Source organism: Falco naumanni, chromosome 4, assembly GCF_017639655.2.
Source record: "Falco naumanni isolate bFalNau1 chromosome 4, bFalNau1.pat, whole genome shotgun sequence".
NCBI lineage: Eukaryota > Metazoa > Chordata > Aves > Falconiformes > Falconidae > Falco > Falco naumanni.
Genome location: NC_054057.1, coordinates 108,797,325 through 108,816,338, shown reverse-complemented (window position 1 = coordinate 108,816,338; position 19,014 = coordinate 108,797,325). Strand labels below are relative to the sequence as shown.

Below are 19,014 nucleotides of genomic sequence, written 5' to 3'. Positions count from 1 at the left end.
TGAGTCCAACCCCCCTGCAATGAGCGGAGCCATCTTCAATGGGATCACTTGTTGGGCTCTGCAGCGGGTCTACAGACAAACTAGTTGACTTCAAAGGCTTAGTCGTGTACCTTGAAGACAGCCACAAATTGCCAGGTACGTAAACAGGATGTGAAGAACCGTAACTCAGAACCACAGCACACGGGCACCTACAGCAACAGCAAATAGCAAGCAAGAAGAAGAACACAAAAACCTTTCAGGGCCTGACACATGTACTGTCTAAGATATATAAATAATTTGTATAAGCAATAAAGGCCATTTTGTCCGATCCCAGCCATGCAGCCATAGTGTTTTTTCAGTCCGCCTCGACTTGGATCACCACAATCACTTTGCTCAGCTGAGCTTGAATGTTTCCAGGGATGGGGCATCCACCACCTCTCTGGGCAACCTGTTCCAGTGTTTCACCACCCTCAGCATAAAAAAAACCCACCTGCTGTCCTTGTGTCTAGTCTTAATCTGCCCACTTCCAGCTTCAAACCATTGCCCCTTCTCCCTAGGGCTGCAGGCCCTGCTCAAATCTCTGTCCCCGTCTCTCTGATAAGCGCCCATTAAGTATTGGAAGACCAGAATCAGGTCTCCCCAGAGCCTTCTCTTCGCCAGGCTGAACAACCCCACCTCTCTCTGCCTTTTTTCAGAGCAGAGGAGTTCCATCCCTTCGATCATTTTGGTGGCTTCTTTTGATGCAGCCCAGGACACGGTTGGCTTTCTGGCCTGCGAGCGCACATTGCTGGTTCATGCACAGCTGTTCTTCCACCAGTACCCCCAAGTCCTTCCTGGCAGGGCGGCTCTCAGTGGTACCGGGCGTTGCCCTGAGCCTGGTGCAGGACCTTGCACCTGGCCTTCTTGAGCCTCATGAGGTTCACATGGGCCGCTTCTCCAGCTTGTCCAGGTCCCTCTGGACAGCAGCCCATCGCTCAGGCGCATCAGCTGCACCACTCAGCTTCGTGTCATCTGCAAACTTGCTGAGGGTGCACCCGATCCCACTGTCTTATGTCATTGATGAAGCTATTAAACAGTACTGCTCCCAAGAGGGGCCCCTGAGGGACACCACTCGTCCCCAGTCTCCGTCCGCACACTGAGCTGTTCACCACTGCCGTCAGGATGGCACTGTCCAGCCAAGTCCTTATCCACCAAGCAGTCCACGCATCAGATCCACATTTCTCCGATTGATGGAGAAGGATGTTGTGAGAGACAATATCAAAGGCCAAAGAAGCCTGGAGAGATGACACCTGTAGCTCTTCCCTTGCCCACCGAGGTACTCACCCTACCACTGAAGGCCACTGGGTTGTTCAGGGAACATACACCCACCGTGTGCTCTCTCAAGGTTTCCTTTTGCACGTCAAATACTTTAAGAGAATATTTTTTCTGTTTTATTGACTGACTTTGCCCTTTGAGGACCCCAACAGAAAGTATTCCCTTAAGTTTCACGTGAAGGAGAAAGGGAAGAGTGAAGGCTTCATCTTTCCCGTCAAACAAACGTGACTTGTTAGCCCTGGGGTCCCCCAAGGCGCAAACCAGGCTCCAGCCGGGAAGCTGCCCACAGGAGGGGATCTGGCACTTGTCTTGAGGCTGAAATCATTCACTCCTCAGCCTCGTGAGCTGTTGCTAACAGCACCTGAGGAGGTCAGAAATGCCCTGGCTGCGCTCCCCAGGTCATCTGGGGCACTGTGAGCTCCGCGCTGCCCCTGTGACAGTGCCCGGAAAAGAGGGCAGAGCTGCGGGCTCAGCCCCAGGTGGGACCGTGTGCCAGCCCTTGGACGGAGCTGCCCGACGGGGCGTGCTCCCCAGCCTGGGAGGGCAGCTGCCCCGGCTGTGCTCCAGCGGCTCTCCCCCTGAGCACCGTTGCCACGCGGCCTGGGCCGCCCGTGAGGTGACAGTGGGGCTGTGAGGTGACAGTGGGGCTGTGAGGTCACGGAGCTCCACGGCGATGCACCAGCTACAAGTACCCATGCCTCAGCCCCCAGCCGCCACTGCACCAGATGCAGCAGCAGCGGTGACAGCAGCACAGGATCATGTGGCTGAAGGGAGCCATGGCCCTCATTCAGCACTGCCTCCTCCTCCTCCTCCTCCTGGAGGCCCTACCTGCCAGGGCTGCACCTTGGCAAGAGCAGGAAGCAGGTAAGCGCTCGGCACACTTGCGACCTTTCACGGGCCAGCGGGCTCCTCTCCCCGAGAAGCGTGGATGTGGCTTTTCCCTCGAGCGCTTTAGCGAGGGCTTCCCCTGCGTGTGTGAGAGCTGTGCGGGTACGAAAGCCCCCAGGGGCCCTATGTTGGCCCACGCGCTCCCTGAGGGGTCTTGTTCATGGCATGGCTTGAAGAGCGTGTTAGAGAGCTGCCAGGTGCCGGCCAAGAGGTCACCAGGCCCCTCTGCAGCGCTGGCAATCTCCCCTGGGTCTGGCTCCCACGCTGTTACCTGAGCCCCGTCCGGTGCCTGTGGTTCACTAAGGCACAAGCGGATGCCAACAGGCAATGGCAACATTTCCCCTCTGTGCCTGCTTCTCGGTGAGGATGTTGCCAAAGTTTATCGAGATGCATGGCAGGCTGTTGGTTTGGAGCCCTTGGGGCATCCTGGAGGTAAGCGCTCAATGTCCCTTTCCTTGAAAGAAGAAACAGTGCCAATGTGACAAGAGCTTACTCATGTGCAATTCTCCTGAAGAGCCTCCCAAGGGTTACACCATCCCGAATTCGTAGCCTGTTGCTGTCCTCGAGCCTGAGAGCCATCCCACGGGTAAATCAGTGGGAGGAAGCTGCATCTACCTTCTAGGCTTCTTTCCGCCTGAAGAGCAAGTTGCTCCGTCCGTGGCCCATGCGCAGACATGGAGGAGAGCAGAGAGGGAACGGGCCGGGCTCAGAGATGCGCCCTGTGGAGCTTTGCCTTGCAAAGCTGTCTGCTGTCCCTGGGAGTCATCTGAGTTCTTAAGGCAGATGTTGGAGGAACAGGAGAGAGGACACAGTGGGCACATTTCACTCTGCCTTAGCTGTGAAATTTGGCAGCTGAGCCACAGAGATGGTGCAGAGCCTCTGCTGCCAGTTGTGCTTCAAGCGGAGGGCCAGGGGCGGCTGCTGCCCCAGTTTTGCCGTTACGGCTCGGAGCTGGTTTGTGCAGGCGTCTGCTGGCAGGCAGATTTGAGGGCCTGGCGAGCGCTGAACTTGTGTTCAGCTCACGGGCAGCACTGCTTGCCCACTGGCCCAGTTCCAGGCAGGAGCGAGGTCCCAGGCGACGCCGGCTGCCCTTTCCTCATGCTGGAGGTCGGTGGGGATGCTGGTTCGGCAGGCTTCTTGGGCTGTGCTGCATCTCCCGTCTACCGACCGATAGCTGGGATGGGGCAACCGTGACCGTTGCTGGTGCTTACAGGGAAGGGCGGAGGAGCCCTTCTCGAAAGGGCTGTTTCCCTGGCCGGACTGGCTGCAGCTTCTTCCCGTCCTCTTTGAAGGAAGGCATTTTGCATCGCTTTACGCGCTGCCAAAAGTGCAATGCAAACCAAAAGATGGCCTGCAATTTCCTGGTCCCCCAGCAGGTCAGGCTCAGGCGTGGCTGTTGCTTGGAGTAGGAACCAGGCGCAGGCTCCTCCCCCAGTGCCCACTCTGGCAAGTCACAGCAGCAGCCAAAGCTGAAAGTGTTTGGGGTTCCAGGCATCGGGACCATGTTCCGCAGATATGGGAAATGTGCCAAATGTCCCTCCCGCCCTAGCTGCATCCCCGAGCTTGCTGTGACCGCCGAGAGGCACAGGAGCAGCACAGAGCGGGATCCCTCCCTGAGCCGAGGTCCACAGCGATGCCCTGACTCCCAGACTAGGCAGAGGCTTAGGGGGAACCTCCCCGTCCGACTGTGTCCTCTGTGCCTGAGACTCGCTGAGGCTTAACCTGCCCTCTCTGCTTTTTGGCAGTGCCGTCAAAGCCTGGAGAAGACCACCACAGCAAGATAAATCAGGCTTATGAACCGGGCTCAGGTACGGAGCAGTCTTGCTGGGGTCCCCAAGTGGGAGACACATCCTGAAACCTGGGAGGTGCTGCAGGCGGTGCCTGTGCTGGAGAAAAGGCACTAGGGGGAGGGCAAGGCTTCAGTGCCACTTGAGAAGGCCTGAGTCTGTCCCCTCGGGGTGTGGGAACTGTCTCACGGGGAGGGAGAGCTGGGGTGGCACTGCTGCTGCAGGGACGGTTCCTGCCCGTGTCACTCAAAGGGTCAAGCAGCTGCGCCCCCCCTGTGCTCCCCTTCTGGCCTTCTGGGTTTGGTTGGGTGGGACACCCTGCCCCAAGGGGTGGGAACGTGCCTCCAGGCACCAGTACTGGGTGGAAACAGAGAATGTCCTGGCCGGATCAATCGTGCTGCACGCTTACCAGTGGTGCGCAGGACGGGCTAACGTTCCTAATTGCTCCTGCAGATGATGTCATCAAGAGACCCACAGAGCTTTACAATCCCCTGAGCCCCCCAACTGTTTCCAGTCCCAGAGATCCTGGAGAGTTGTACACTATAGCTGCAGTAGCAGCTGTCGTTTTTCTGCAAGTTGCAATTGTGTTGGGCTGTGTCGTGGTCTGGTGGCGAAGGAAGGAGAAAGCGTGAGTACATTTCCCTCCCTCCTCTTCCTCTGATGGCTGCTCAGAGCCACGAAGCATTTCTAGTCAGGCTGCTGCGGAGTGGCAGCCTGGTGGCTGCCCAAAAGCAAGGGCAGGACGAGAAAGAGCGGGGCAAGAGATTGCCCCAGCCAGGGAGGCGCCCAGTAGCGCTGGCTGATGGCCACCGAACCTGCCCTGAGGAGTCCCCCTGCTCGGGGCTGCCATGCGGTGCGGGTGTCCACGTCGGCCAAGGCGTGCCAGCGGCTCTGCCCGTGCTGGGGAGCCTTGCCAGCTCTGGGCCGTGCTGTGGGGGACAGTCCGTGCGCCCCCTCTGCAGCTGAGCGCCTCAGCGGCCTCCTCTCTCCACAGGCCCGGCGCTGGCGCTTCTAGACTCCAGCATATAAAGAGCTGCTTCTACCAGTGCCTGAGCAGTCAGAGCAGGTGCCCCAGCACCCCTGAGATCTGGATGCCACGCCAGCAGACGCCACTGCCACCTGAAACACCAAACTACTCGCCTTGCTCGAGCCCGTACCCAGGTACCATGATGCAGAGGAGCCAGGAGAGTATCTACGAACCGCAGGAGCCTCCACAGCCCCAGAGCCCCGCATCGCTCCCCAGCCCTCCAAGGACCTCAACCCCCAAGGATTTCAAGCCCTCTGAGCCTCCTGAGACTCCCACACACCCCTGAGCTCACTGCTCCAGCCGCACAGCAGGGTAGGATTTGGGGGCGCACTGACAGAGCCCCAGACGACAGCTTCGGGGCTCAGCCGCTGCCCGCCAAAGACAGTGTGACACAGGGCTGTCACACAAGTGTCCAGGGGGTACCAACAGCAAACCAAGCGAGGCACCAGCACCGGCTGGGCTCCACGCCTGGGCGCAGCCGTGGATGCCCACTATGTCGGCAGGCAGGAGCTGGGCACGGGCGCGTGGGGAAAGCCCCAATGTGTTTTACCCCCCTCAGCATAAAAAAATAAACTGCTGTCCTCATGTCTAGTCTCAGTGTGCCCTCTTTTAGATGAAAACCCGACGTGCTATTACCACAGCAGGGTCTACTACAAGGCCCTAGCTTTACTTGCTGCTGCTGAGGTTTAGAAAAGCATGACAGCCACGTGGGCTACAACAAGCTGAGGAGGTACATGAAGGTGTCTCAGAGTGAGCTACAGTAGCAAGGCGACTTTCACTACACTGTGAAACTCTGCAGCCAACCCGTGGCTCTTCCTATATATTTATTCCAGCAGGAACCCATGGTTTCTTCTTCTAAGAGGAAAACAGAAACTGGGTATACTTGAGTAATACCAAGTATCGGTAGGCATGGCATGGGAGGGCAGCGGCAGCCTTGTACCTTTTCTCAGCACTTTTTTGCTCAGCTCAGGTCCCCATCACTGATGGCAGGCTTTCTCTACTACCTACACCACACCACTCTCAAAAGGTAATAGACGCTTCACTGTTAGATTATAGTGACGTGTTTTTTTTTCAGGAGGATAGATGAAGTCCATATCCTCTTCTCTGTGACAGGATTTTATGATCATTTGTTGTCCCTAAGGCCCTAAAGTCTACAGCAGGCTGCAGGCCATGTTTTAAAGAACGTCTTCAGAATTTCTTAGTGATTAAGTATTCTTTATTGTCGGCGCCGGGCGTACGGGGGATCCTTCCACCAATCGTACACACCCAGAGGGGCAGACCATCTTATATTTATATAATGAAACAATGAATATTCCATTAATGCCTATACATATTCATTACCTGAACCCGCCTACCCTCGCTTCGTATGCTAATTAGCTTATCAGTCTTTCACGCTTGCGCAGATTCTTCCAAAAATTGTGGGCCGGGGTCTTTAGAATGTGGGCAGTGGTCTATGGGAGGAAGGCTGTAGGTCTTCCTCATGGTGTACTTTTCACCTTTTGCTCATTATGTGATGGTCTTGCACATTTGCAGTGTTCTTATCAGTCTGAGGTAATTTATGCCCTTGCTGGCCATCTGCTTTTCTTGCTTAATTATTTCTTTTACCCTTATCTGTCCTCTCCTGCTGAAGTGTTTCGCTAAAGTTTTAACACAGGAGGTCAGCAGATAGGCGGATGTCTAACAAAGGATAACAGAACAGACACCACAGGTAGATGAGTAACATGTGGCGGTACATGATATCTACAATTGTTACAGTGGCTAACAAACATAATGTTTATTCTTTAATTCTATTCTAAAGTTCATTCACACTACATCACTTTGAAGCATATGCTTTGCTGTGTTTCAAAGGTGATGAGTTGGCAGACTTGTAGAAATCTTTCCCAGGGTTTTTACAATACCCCTTGTAGTTTTACTCAGGGACATCCAGCTGTCCCATTATCTCCTTGGTAGGGCAGCTTGCTTTGCAGATAAGGAGGACAGCTCTCCTTGCAGAGATTTGCAACTTCCTTGTCAGAACAGTCTATATGATCTTTCAGACATTTTAACTCCTTTGTCGCTATACAATTACAAGCTTATTTATGCATTAAAATGAATATTGTTTATGAATACAAACTTGACCATACTATTTACAGCTTATTCACATCAGCCAGACCAGACGTGCCCATAGCACAGCCACCACAGAACAGCCCAGGTTCTGGACATAACCCTGGGAGCATAAAACTCTGTGAAACCAGTTTCCCTAAGCCAGCCTGGGAAGGAGAGCAAGACAGCCCCCACAGAGCTCCTGGGCACCAAACCAGGTCACTCCCAGCTTCTGAGCATTTCATTTTCTCTTGGGCAGCCAGACACTACCATGCAGCTTACAACAGAGGGTCCCCAGCAGTCCCCCATATTCCGTGCAAACAAAATAATGTGAGCAAAGGAGAACAAAGCCCTCTGGCTGCCTTTGCCTGCAGACATGTTAAGCAGCGCTGGTCCCAGTGTCAATGCCTGTGAGGAATGCCCTTGGCACTGGTCGCCACTTGGCCATCGAGCTGAGCTTTTGATTGCAACTCTTTCAGCACGACCATCCAGCAAATTGCTTATACACCACATCACTGATCTACATTTGGATGACTGGATCTGTAGTCTCAATTTGCATCATATCATAAATTTGCTACCATGACTTTTGTCTCTATCTTCACTATTTTTGATATGGAAAGCTATCGTGCTTCAACATTCCTCGTGTTCAAGTATGTTTAAGTATGAAACTACATGTTTAAGTAGTTTCACCATCATGGAACATCAGAACTAAGAAGACATTTTCTATTCTATGGAAGTTTGAGAAGCTGATGAAAGGCTTTTGCCTAATATCCTCATTCTACCAAAGAATTAATGCGCAACAGATTACTTGAAGAGATTTAATAAACTGGGACAATACTGGCTGGTCTGACAGGCCAGTTTCTTTCATATGGTACATTAGTCAGAGTTCGGTTTCTGCCTTCTGGAAGTTGATTTTGCTTGCAATTCAGACTCTGGGACCCATCTTCAAATGTATCTGCACTAGTGGATACTGGACCTTTAAAGAGCCCAATCACATGAACAGCCTGGAAAGAGTCCCCTGGAAGCACAAGGCCATTATCTGATTCAGTTTCAAACTGGAGCCCCATTATAAAAAAGTATTACTCTTTGGAACATAGTCTGTCCTCCTAGAGGTGCTTTTTACCATTTTCAACATGAGATAAATGATCTGGAAGACCAAGAGCATGGTAAACAGGCCAAAATTTGAGAGTTAATACGTTGTTGGTTATTTATTATAACAATTACATTATGCCTGTGCTTTCAAGGATGCAGCAATTAATAAAAGTCCCTTAACACACGACCCCAGTGTTATCCATAATATTGCCAAAACCATTCCAGTTACACTTTGTCTTGACAAGCAAAATGGCATAAGGAGAAAACATTTCCTTTGTCTTAGGGAAATAGAGCTATCAGTTGAGAAATAACATCAGTACTCTATACCAGCTCGATTGTAATTCATCTATTTTCTCACTTTTATGGTGTATTTGGGGTCTAATTTTGAAGGATTCCAAGAAGTTTAGAGAAGGCAGAGTTCCGTATTGTCTGTATTTTTTCCTTGTTATAAGTATATGCTTTTATTCTACGAGACTTAGGTCATCTTCTCAAATTTGCTGCTGACTTATGCTTGTTGCCTTGCTTTTTGAATTTGTAAAGAGAAGATTAAAACTTGGCAGAACTTTTAAAAGTATCTTTCAGCCAAAAGTATGGGCTCAGCTATTCAAGTACGTCTTGTGAAGTTATAGTAATTGAAAAGTTTATTATTTGTTTGAGTCTGATTTTTTTTAATCAAAATATTTCACTTTGTTTAAAATGCTGAAAAATGTATTTGAACCCCAAACTGTCTTCAAAAAAGTTTTTTTTCAGAGTGGCTAGTGAACCAAAAATGTCATTATTTGCTTAGCTCTGTATCTTCTACTATGCTGTAAGGTTTCCTAATCCATTTGCCTTGAAAAAAACTGCTGGCAGAAAACTGGAGCTCAGAGAACGTCCAAAATATTCAGCACTGGTCATTCTCTTGCATATCTTGGGCCTAACTTGCACACCTAGTTGTACTCACAATACATATTTATAAGTGAAGTTGGTTAGTTCTGGCCAAAGTCTACACCTACTAACTAATTATTGGTTAGTTGCTTTCTCACTTCGATTTAAAGGTACAGTTCATTTTAAATTTACTGGGCATGCTCCCCGAGTTCGGGGGCGGGGGGCGCATTTGTTATCTACCACTTCCACAATTATTTTATCCTAGTGTCCTTGAGTCTTATCACTTCAGTAGTTTTTCTTTCAGCAATTAGCACATCCTTTGCCAGAAGGCTACTGATTTACATTCTTGTGGAGCCCATCTGCACCTGTACTGATTGTCCCTTCTGAAGTGCTGAGCGGCCCGCGCCTCAGACCTTCTCTCGCAGCCAGTGAGGCTCCTGCCTGCCTCTTGATGGTTCCTGTTATCTATACACCTCCTGCCTGTAGAGTTTTAGGTTTTTCACTGTATTTTCTCGCATCACTCGCCTCCTCTGCCCCCTCCGGGTGGCGCCGGCGAAGTGGGGGGCTGCTCAGCTCATGGCAGCGCCTCGCTGCGGCTCCTTCCCGCCCGCGCTTCTCCCCGGCTCCAGCGCCAGCGCCCGCCGCGGGCTGCGATCCCTCGGGGGCACAGGCCTCCCCTCCGGGGGCTGCAGGGCAATCCCCCGCCCGCAGCTCCCTCCTTCCCTGCCCTCCGTGCTCGCAGGGCTCTGCCTCACATTTTTTTCCCTCACAACTCTTCTCTCCGTGGTGTTTCACCCTTCCTGAAGCAGGTTTTCCCCAGGTTGCTGCGGACGAGGGACTGGGCCGGGCCCTGTGGCGGGCAGCTGCTGGGCGGGAGTCGCCTCACAGGGACCTCACATCAACATTTGTCTGTGTAAGAAACTATGGACTAGGGTATTGTTTATTTAAATTTATGTTAAGCCCATATGTAAATGTAAAGATTAGACAACAAAAGATAAGATAACCGCCAGGTGTCCAGGATGCTGCTTGTGAAAAGATACGATCACCGCCAGGTGTGCAGGATGCCACTTGTGAAAAGATAAGATCACCGCCAAGTGTCCAGGATGCCACCAGGTGTCCAGGAACCGACAGAAACAGGGCAATGAGACAAAGGAGGAAGACCAGCAGGAGGCAGAAAACGACCCCCCCCTAACAACAAAAGCATGACTCCACTACCTCATGAACATGGAAGTAAAGATGTATAAAAAGGGACTGTTTGAACTGCTCAGTACGGCAGTTGGTGGAGCGCAGACTCCCCTGTCGTCCAGCGCTGTCTTTGCTCATATTCTACTTGCTATAATTAATAAAATTTTAATTGGATTATGATCCATTGTGGTCTCAATTTATAACAATTTCTGGTGCCGTGACTCGGATAAGGAACGGTGGGCTTTGGTCCTCCGGGGAGGCGCCCCGCGACATTTCGCGGCCCCGCGACCAACAGCTTACTCCAACCTTACCGACGAACCTAAATTCTAGAATAATGAGCAAAGGAGAAACCGGTAAAATCCCATAAAAATTCTGTGCACGGGAGTCCGGACGAAGACGCAGGACGCGTAAGTATATTGCGAATTTGTTCGCAAGGTTTGCCGTTCGGGCGGGATTGGGTTTCCTGGAATATAACGAGTGAGAGGTTCGATATACTGAACCAAGCGAGTGTGGACTCTTAAGTACTGCGTTTCCCATCTCCCGCGAGGGACTGGGCCAGGAACAAGGGGAGCGAGTGAGTGTATGTTTGTGGATATTCCAGAAGATGGGGGCGAAGGGCAGCAAGCCTTCGACTCCCATGGGAAGGGTACCTACTGTACCTAAGAATACCCCTCTGGCATATATCTTAGACAATTGGAGATATTTCCCTGGAACCCTAGGGAAAGATAAGCAGAAAATGATAGAATATTGTACTAAGATATGGGGAGGGAAGAAGATTTCTAAAAATGTCTTTTGGCCAGTCTGTGGGTCAGAAAAAGATTGGGAGGAAAACCCAGGGACCCCAAGCAGATATTAAATGGCCACTCCAAAGACCTAATTGGGATAATCAGGATCCGGTGCATAAAACTCATATGCAGGACCTGAGAACTATAGTAATTCAGGGGATTAGAGAAGCAGTACCCCGTGGCCAGAATATCAATAAAGCATTTAATGAAATGCAAAAGAAAGATGAGAGCCCCACTGAGTGGTTGGAACAACTGAGGAAAGCCCTTCAGCTGTACTCTGGGGTAAATCCAGACAACCCTTTAGGGCAAGCGCTCCTCAAAACTCAGTTTGTGGCAAAATCATGGGAAAAACTTTAGTGGAACACTTCAGCAGGAGAGGACAGATAAGGGTAAAAGAAATAATTAAGCAAGAAAAGCAGATGGCCAGCAAGGGCATAAATTACCTCAGACTGATAAGAACACTGCAAATGAGCAAAAGGTGAAAAGTACACCATGAGGAAGACCCACAGCCTTCCTCCCATAGACCACTGCCCACATTCTAAAGACCCCGGCCCACAATTTTTGGAAGAATCTGCACAAGCGTGAAAGACTGATAAGCTAATTAGCATACGAAGAGAGGGTAGGCGGGTTCAGGTAATGAATATGTATAGGCGTTAATGGAATATTCATTGTTTCAAGCTTATTTGCTGCAGTGTTGCTTATTTTGGTTACCGGATTTATGGAATGTGGAATTTGACTTTGATAATTGTTACTGTGATTTTGGCTATATTTTTGATAATAATAGTGAGCTCTTGGTGTTGCTGTAGAAAGATACCTGTGTGTTGCATTTTGTAAGTAGTAATTCTGTAAGTGATAAGTGTGTTCTGTGAGTGTAAGCTGGAAAAATGGGAGGAAAGCAGAGTGGTGGGATTTTAAAAAAAAAATCCGCTAGGGTGTGTTTTGAGTCATTGGAAGGATATTGGAGGATCCGCTGGTGGAAATGTGAATAGGAAAACATTGATAAAATATTGTAATCAATGGTGGCCGCTTTATAAGCTGGAATGTGGAGAAAAGTGGCCTTTTAATTAATAATTACAAGGTTATTAATAATTGTTATACTCATTTATTCTGGAAATGTGAGAACATTTCTGTATTCAGTATATTACAAATGTTGGTATGTGGTTATTGTCTTGAACATCCGAGGGGTGAATGTGAACCTCTGTATGTTTTAAAGTGTATATGGTGTAAAGAATTATTATATGTATGGTGGCGACAAGAAATTGAATGCCCTGACTGTAAGGTTTGGACGCCTTGGGATAAGAGAGAGAGCTGTAAGTGAATTTAGAGTCTCTGTGGCTGGGATAGCGATTGAGATAATAGTAAGAAAGGTCACTGGAAGGAAATGGGGGGGGGCAGCTGGGGGAAGCGTGAATAAGAGAACTTTGGCTAAGTACTGCAATCAGTGGTGGCCCCTGTATAAGTTAGGGGACAGAGAAAATGGCCCTTAAACGGCACACTGAATTATAATGTTTTGTTAAAATTAATGTTATTTTTAAGGCGAGAAGAAAAATGGGATGAAGTAATGTATGCTGGTATGTTTTTCACTCTGAGGAATCACCCAGAGTGGCAAAAGAGTGTGGTATTAACCTAGCTCCACAAGATCCCTTAATATTAGCAATGGAAAAGGATCAGAGGGGAGGTTGTGGTTCCTTCTATGGAGCAACCAGAATGAAACACGTTGTAAGATAAAAAACTTGTGCTAATGTATGTAAGATCTGAAGCCGGGGGGGTGGAGAGTCAAAAAACCCTGTGAAAGTGTTAAAGTATTGGGGTGAGTTTGTACAAACCCCCGTATCCCCTCGAAGGTGCGGCTCAGTCACGCTGGATGCATGGCAGGGTGTTTGCTATTTGCCTGCAAAGGCTGATATGTAATAACACAGACTTAAAGCAACAAGTAGCAGATTTGCATTCAGGGTAAGAAAGAGTTAAAACAGAAGTGCTGCTGCAGAGGCAGGCTTGTGTAACCTGCAGAGCAGGAACAGCATCTCCTGCCCCGAACCCTTCTGATGGTGAGGAGGAGGGGGTTGCTGTTGCTGACAATTGAGCAGAAGGACCTGACAATGTCACCCCAATTGCTGCAGCATTTGCAGCACAACAGGACCGGTAACGGCCCCTCAAGGGCAGGCAGCGGGTCTGAGGAGAGTAAAGGTGAATCTCTGATGGGGAAATTTAGATGTTTGAAAGTTGGTTGTGAATAGGACTGGATAAAGGTTCGAGTTGATTTTTACTAAGGTAATCGTGATGTAGAAAAGTTGGTGAATATAAAACCAACTTATTTGGTGTTAAACTTCAGTGAAAAGAATTTGTTACAGTTGTGGGAGCTGCTGGCCGCCAGGAAAATAACCTGAAACTTTTAAAGTACAAACTAAGAAAACAAATAAGAATGCCAAAATCTCCAAAATCTTTGTTAGGAAGAGATTTATTAGAACATCTAGACGTTTAAAGAAGGGGAAATGAAACCAAAAGTTAAAAATGATCAATTAACTAAAATGTTGAGCTTATCTTTAATTCAACAGAAAAGTGGAAGAGAGGACCTCCCTGAAGTAAAAGAAATCTTTAACCAGGTATATCTGAAAGTAAATTCCAGGTAAGGAAAAAAATGCTTTACCTGTTAGAGTAGAAATGATAAACAGGAGGCCTGCCTAGTTCAGGTAAAACAATATCCCTTGGTCAGCAAGGCTGTGGGGAATATTGCATAAAAACTAAAATAAAATACACTCTGTAGTAGTTCTACTAATGTAAATCTGTGTTTTACCATGACTGTGACTTGTTATGGGATGTGCAAATGAAACTTTGCATTGACAACAAAGTACAAGGAATAAGGTTGGTCAAGTGCCTCCTACCACAATCAAGGGCAAGACTGGGTTGGTCTCTGTGTTTGCCACCAAGAAAGATCTTGAGCTCTGCTGCTGGCTGCAACCCAGTAGGCGTTGAGCGGTGGGGACATATGCCATGCCAGACCTTGATGTGAGGAATGGCCCCCTCTGTTATAAGAGGGTCTTCCAGGAAGGAAGAACATAAGATGGCCCATTAAGGCACTGATTTGGAAACTGGAAACTGCCTGGCCGACCATGAAGCCATACAAGTAGTAGAGGAGGTAGGAAAAAAGGAATTATCCTAAATACCAGATGGTAAAATCCAAACTGTAAGTACAGATCAGGAGCCAAATTATTCTAAAGAAAACTTAAAGGTCATTCAGGACATGAATGATAAAATAAATAAGTGGACTTATTTGAGGGATGGTCGTATAGTGGTACCATCCAATTTAATATGGACCACAGCCGTAATAGAACATAATAAGATGCATTGGGGAGCTGATAATTTATATAAAAGTCTAAATCAGAAATTGATAGGGCAGAACTTGTATACTGTAATAAAACAGGTGACTCAGCGATGTGAAATGTGTTTGAAAATTAGCCAGGGCAACAGTGGCAAGTTGATTTTTCCAGACTCCCAAGAATTGAGGGGGTACCAATATTTATTAAATGAATGGACACCCCAACGTATCATACAGTATTATAAACCTGCAACTTGGAATCCTAATGAACTTATTAACGGCGCTCGAGAACCTATCTACAATCTGAATCATATCATTCGTCTACAGGCTGTCTTGGAAATTATTATTAATCAAACAGCTAAAGCTTGTGATGTTAAATACAATTTATCAACACAGGATGGTTCTGGACTACCTGCTAGCCAAAGAAAGAGGTGTTTGTGGTAAAGTAAATGTTTCCAATTGTTGTTTGAAAATTGATGACAATGGTGAGGTAGTTAAACAAATCACATCAGAGATAGGGAAGTTAGCCCATGTTCCCGTCTGAACTTGGAAAGACGAATATTGACTTGTTTTCCTGGCTTCTCGGGAGCCCCTGGGTAAAATGAATCCTATTTTATTTGTTATGTGGATTAGCCACCTTATTGTTTTTGCCATGTGTTGTTCCATGTTTATAAGATTAATTCAACACGTTATAACTAACATGCAATTTGCTATTATGGTTTCACCCGATGGCGTTAAACAAATGCGAGTAGTATGACAAAATGTACACACAAAATAACATTTTAATAGCCAACAAGAATTTGGAAACAATTAACTCTTAACAATTCAGATAATAATGTAAGCTGAGTAAAAAAAAAAATAGAATAGCAATAAAAACAAGCGCCAGGAACGCAAAGACGACGATATGGAAACGCCTTTTATACTTTTTCACCTCCGCCATAAGTTCTTGACGTGAGACAACAGAAAAACGCACCCTCTGCCTAAACAGCAACAGGAAAAAAAAGATATATATATATAAAATTTTGATCTTCTTTCTAATGAACCATATAGGTTAAACTTTTTGAGAACACTCACCTTACAGAATGTTCAGAGGGCGAAATGTCCACTCTAGACCTTTCTTCTCTGGCAGGTGACGTGGTGGTCTGGTGGTAAAAAACCTTACATTGAAAACTGGGACCTGTCATTTGGCCATAGTGCCATAAATGTTACCATTAACAGACTTACCGGAGTGGTAAGCTCGGGAAAGGGGTTTGGGATTTCATCTGGGCGCGCAGTAGCCATTGTTTGTCACGCGAATGGTCCGTGTATACCTTTGAGCATGCGCATGCGCGATTTTAAAGCACCACAGAATGTGTTGGAAAAATCTGGAAAGACCGCGCATGCGAAATCCCTATAGTCTAGCCATGATAGTGACGCATGTAAAAAAAAAAAAAAAGGGAATGTGTTAAGAAAATTTTTATTTTTAAGTTTTGGTTTTGTATGTTATTATTATATGTATTACGCAATTATGCCTATTGTAATTGTGACGTATTACCTTGTGAGTGTTACGATAAATGTTGGGATTGTGGAAAAAGGTTTGCTTGCAGTGCCGAGAATGAAAGTAGCATCTAATAAACAATAATAGGATAAAAAGAAAAAGGGGGGATTGTAAGAAACTATGGACTAGGGTATTGTTTATTTAAATTTATGTTAAGCCCATATGTAAATGTAAAGATTAGACAACAAAAGATAAGATAACCGCCAGGTGTCCAGGATGCTGCTTGTGAAAAGATACGATCACCGCCAGGTGTGCAGGATGCCACTTGTGAAAAGATAAGATCACCGCCAAGTGTCCAGGATGCCACCAGGTGTCCAGGAACCGACAGAAACAGGGCAATGAGACAAAGGAGGAAGACCAGCAGGAGGCAGAAAACGACCCCCCCTAACAACAAAAGCATGACTCCACTACCTCATGAACATGGAAGTAAAGATGTATAAAAAGGGACTGTTTGAACTGCTCAGTACGGCAGTTGGTGGAGCGCAGACTCCCCTGTCGTCCAGCGCTGTCTTTGCTCATATTCTACTTGCTATAATTAATAAAATTTTAATTGGATTATGATCCATTGTGGTCTCAATTTATAACAGTCTGGAACTCTGATAAACAGACGACATTGCTCCTCAGAGAAAAAGAGTGCTTCTCAGTATGCTTCTGTACATTTATCCTTGGTGTGATAGATACTGCTGCTATTAATGGACCATTTTTCATTATGGTTTATTGATTTAGGTGTATGACTGCATAAGAAATGCTTTTTTGTATGTATTCAGGCAGGATTAGTAAAGTACACTTAGATATTAGCTCTTGGCTTGAAACTAGCTGATTTTTCTGGTGTGCCTGAATTTAGGGATCATGTTCCTTGGGGGAATCCAGACCTGACATAATCAGCAGGCGTTTTGTTGCTCAGCTCGGTAACAGCACAGTTTCACCTTAATTTTCCTCATTCTGCTGCTGACATGCCATGTCTCTGCACCTACCCACAGCTTGTTGATTTATTTTATAATGAGAGTCGTATTTTCCTGTCCAATTTTTTGTGTGTGTGTGTGTGTGTGTGTGGAATCGCTTTGAGGCCCTTGATATAAAATCACGGCAATAGCTGACGCAAAAAATGAACACTGGGGTCGACTCTTTCTAAATCCCACGTCAGACCCACGGCCCTTCCCGAGACACCTCGGATCCCCTACTAAACGCCCGCTTGGTCTTGCACCATCCTCGGTGCCCACGTATAAGATGGCGGCAAACACTTTTCCCGCAGCCGTTACAGCACAAGCCTGGATTCTTCCACAGGCGAGAGCTGTCCCCACCCCTCGCCCTGCCGCCCGCTCAGGAGCTCCGCAGGGCCCCCTCGCCCCACCCCCCACAGGGCCCCGCCCCCCCGGGCAGCAGCGCTCCGCCCCCGCAGAGGCTCCGCACGGGCCCCGCCGCCCGGCCGGCCCTGGGGGCGGCCGCCAACGCCACGGCCCGCCCGGCCCTCCGTGTGTCACCGGCCAGCAGCGGGGCGGGGCCGTGGGGTTGGCGGTGCCGGCCCGCCGGGCCTGCGGTTCGCTGCGCGGCGTGCCCTGCCGTGGTCAGCGCGGCCGCGGAAGGCGGGGGGATGTGAGTACCGCCGGGCCAGGGGGGGTTGCTTGGTTGGTGGGAGGCGGTTCTCGAGGCGGCGGGCAGGGCCTGTCCGAGGCCTGCCGGACTCAGGTGCCCGCGGCCCGCCCCTTCCTACGGGCAGGGCCGCCGGGTGCGCCCACGGAGCCCCAGGGACAGCGGCAGCGCCGCTTCGCCGCCGCGGGCCCAGCCTCCCTCTGCCCGCGTCGGCATCGGCCGGCTTGGGCCGCCTGAGAGCAGCGGCGGAAAGCCAGGGGGAGCCGCCGCGCTTACGGCAGGCCGGCCGCCTCCCACTGGGGCTTCCCTTTGTCAGCCGGGGAGGGGGTCGGGAACGTCCCCTGCCCGCGGGGCCGCGGCCCGGTGGTAGGCGGGGGGAGGAAGGGGCCGGGGGCGCGTAGCGGCCCGTGCGTGGACGCGGGAAGGGGCCGAGGAGCCGGGCTCGGGCTTCGGGAGGCGTGCGAGCTGCAAGGCTGTGGAGAAAAACCTCTTTTGTTTTCGTGTTTGGTTAATGTGTTCCGTTTTGTTTTTAACGAGATTTTAAAAGGGTGTTTTTGAGCATGTTTACGCTGGCAGTAAGGGTGTTTCTGTCTGTATTGTTCACCTGACAAAGGGCCCTTCTGTCTTGCTCAGTGAGCATGGAAATCTTTTGCAAAGTTCAGCTAATTCCGAGGGAGGGAGAGCGGGCAGGGCAAGGCGGCCTCAGCTGCTGGGACAGGCTGAGCGGTCAGCGCGCAGGTGTTCCTGGGGTGCTGGCGTGTGCCTCTGTGAGCGCAGGGCATGGCGCTGGCAGCCCCTTCCTTTAACGGCTTGTCAAAGAGGGCTCTCAGCTGGCTTTGCCTTCTCTCCTCGGGTTTGGAGAATACAAGACTTTGGGCTGGGGGTAAAGAGAAACTGGTTAAGGGTCACTGGCATGAGTTCTAGAGCTGAGACCCTGTCCTGTGGTTGCACTCTACACAAATACAAAATTCTTTACTGGTGCTGAGCTGGTCACAAAATGATCTCTTGCTCCTAGGAAGGGATCCTAGAAATCTTTCCAATCTAGTGGTGTTAAAGTGTCGTGTCTATGAGCAGCGTACTTTGTTTTTTTCAATTGTGTTTTGATACAGACTTTAAAATGTGGGTCTAGTAACACATTTGTTGAAGGTGATGTTTGTAAAACTGGATTCACTTTCTAAGGTAGAGGTGCTGCTTGATGAACTTGGACACATGAGGGGAGTGAATCCCATGTTTCCATTAATTAAAGTCTGCCATGATCTTTATGTGCATAACTCACTAGTATGTTCTTCAGCCTTCAGTTACTCTTTTTTCCCCCCCCCCCCCACTACTGGTCAGGTCAAGAGTTTAACTGTAATGGTTGGAAGTGAGGGATGTTACTCTCCCTGACCCTGCTGCTGAGGAGCAGTTAACCAAATTTTTCCTTCAGTAACCATTGGAGATAGCATCCTTGGGAACCATTCCTAATACAAAGTTGGTATTAATAAGGATTCTAATTTTTAATTTAGGTTTGCAGTGAAGAAAAAAAAATCAGCTTTGTAAACAGTTGCTAAAAATGGTGACTAGTT

General features: G+C 48.8%; 4 protein-coding genes across 9 annotated transcripts in view; all 4 read left to right on the top strand.

Moving 5' to 3' along the window:
* Positions 1–19,014, top strand: part of LOC121086882 (DNA-directed RNA polymerase II subunit RPB1-like) — a 527,323-nt gene that overhangs the window by 13,771 nt on the left and 494,538 nt on the right. Inside the window, exons 2-5 of one of the 2 annotated variants that reach the window (XM_040591296.1) lie at positions 1,929–2,613; positions 3,927–3,989; positions 4,422–4,596; positions 4,963–5,302. The exons of the other annotated variant lie outside the window; for it this stretch is intronic. Coding sequence (XP_040447230.1) covers positions 2,496–2,613; positions 3,927–3,989; positions 4,422–4,596; positions 4,963–5,281 — 675 coding nt within the window. The 5' untranslated portion in view covers positions 1,929–2,495 and the 3' untranslated portion in view covers positions 5,282–5,302. Of the gene's footprint in view, positions 1–1,928; positions 2,614–3,926; positions 3,990–4,421; positions 4,597–4,962; positions 5,303–19,014 lie in introns of those variants that run through there. 2 annotated transcript variants of the gene reach the window in all.
* The window catches only part of LOC121086932 (translation initiation factor IF-2-like), a 533,674-nt gene that overhangs the window by 27,354 nt on the left and 487,306 nt on the right, over positions 1–19,014 (top strand). The window lies entirely within an intron of this gene.
* LOC121086877 overlaps positions 1–19,014 on the top strand; it is a 503,078-nt gene that overhangs the window by 5,498 nt on the left and 478,566 nt on the right. The gene's annotated exons all lie outside the window — the stretch shown is intronic.
* The window catches only part of HDAC11 (histone deacetylase 11), a 31,010-nt gene continuing 29,316 nt past the window's right edge, over positions 17,321–19,014 (top strand). For all 4 annotated transcript variants that reach the window (XM_040591292.1, XM_040591290.1, XM_040591291.1 and 1 more), the window contains exon 1: positions 17,321–17,452. In XM_040591292.1, coding sequence (XP_040447226.1) covers positions 17,451–17,452 — 2 coding nt within the window. In that variant the 5' untranslated portion in view covers positions 17,321–17,450. The remainder of the gene's footprint in view (positions 17,453–19,014) is intronic.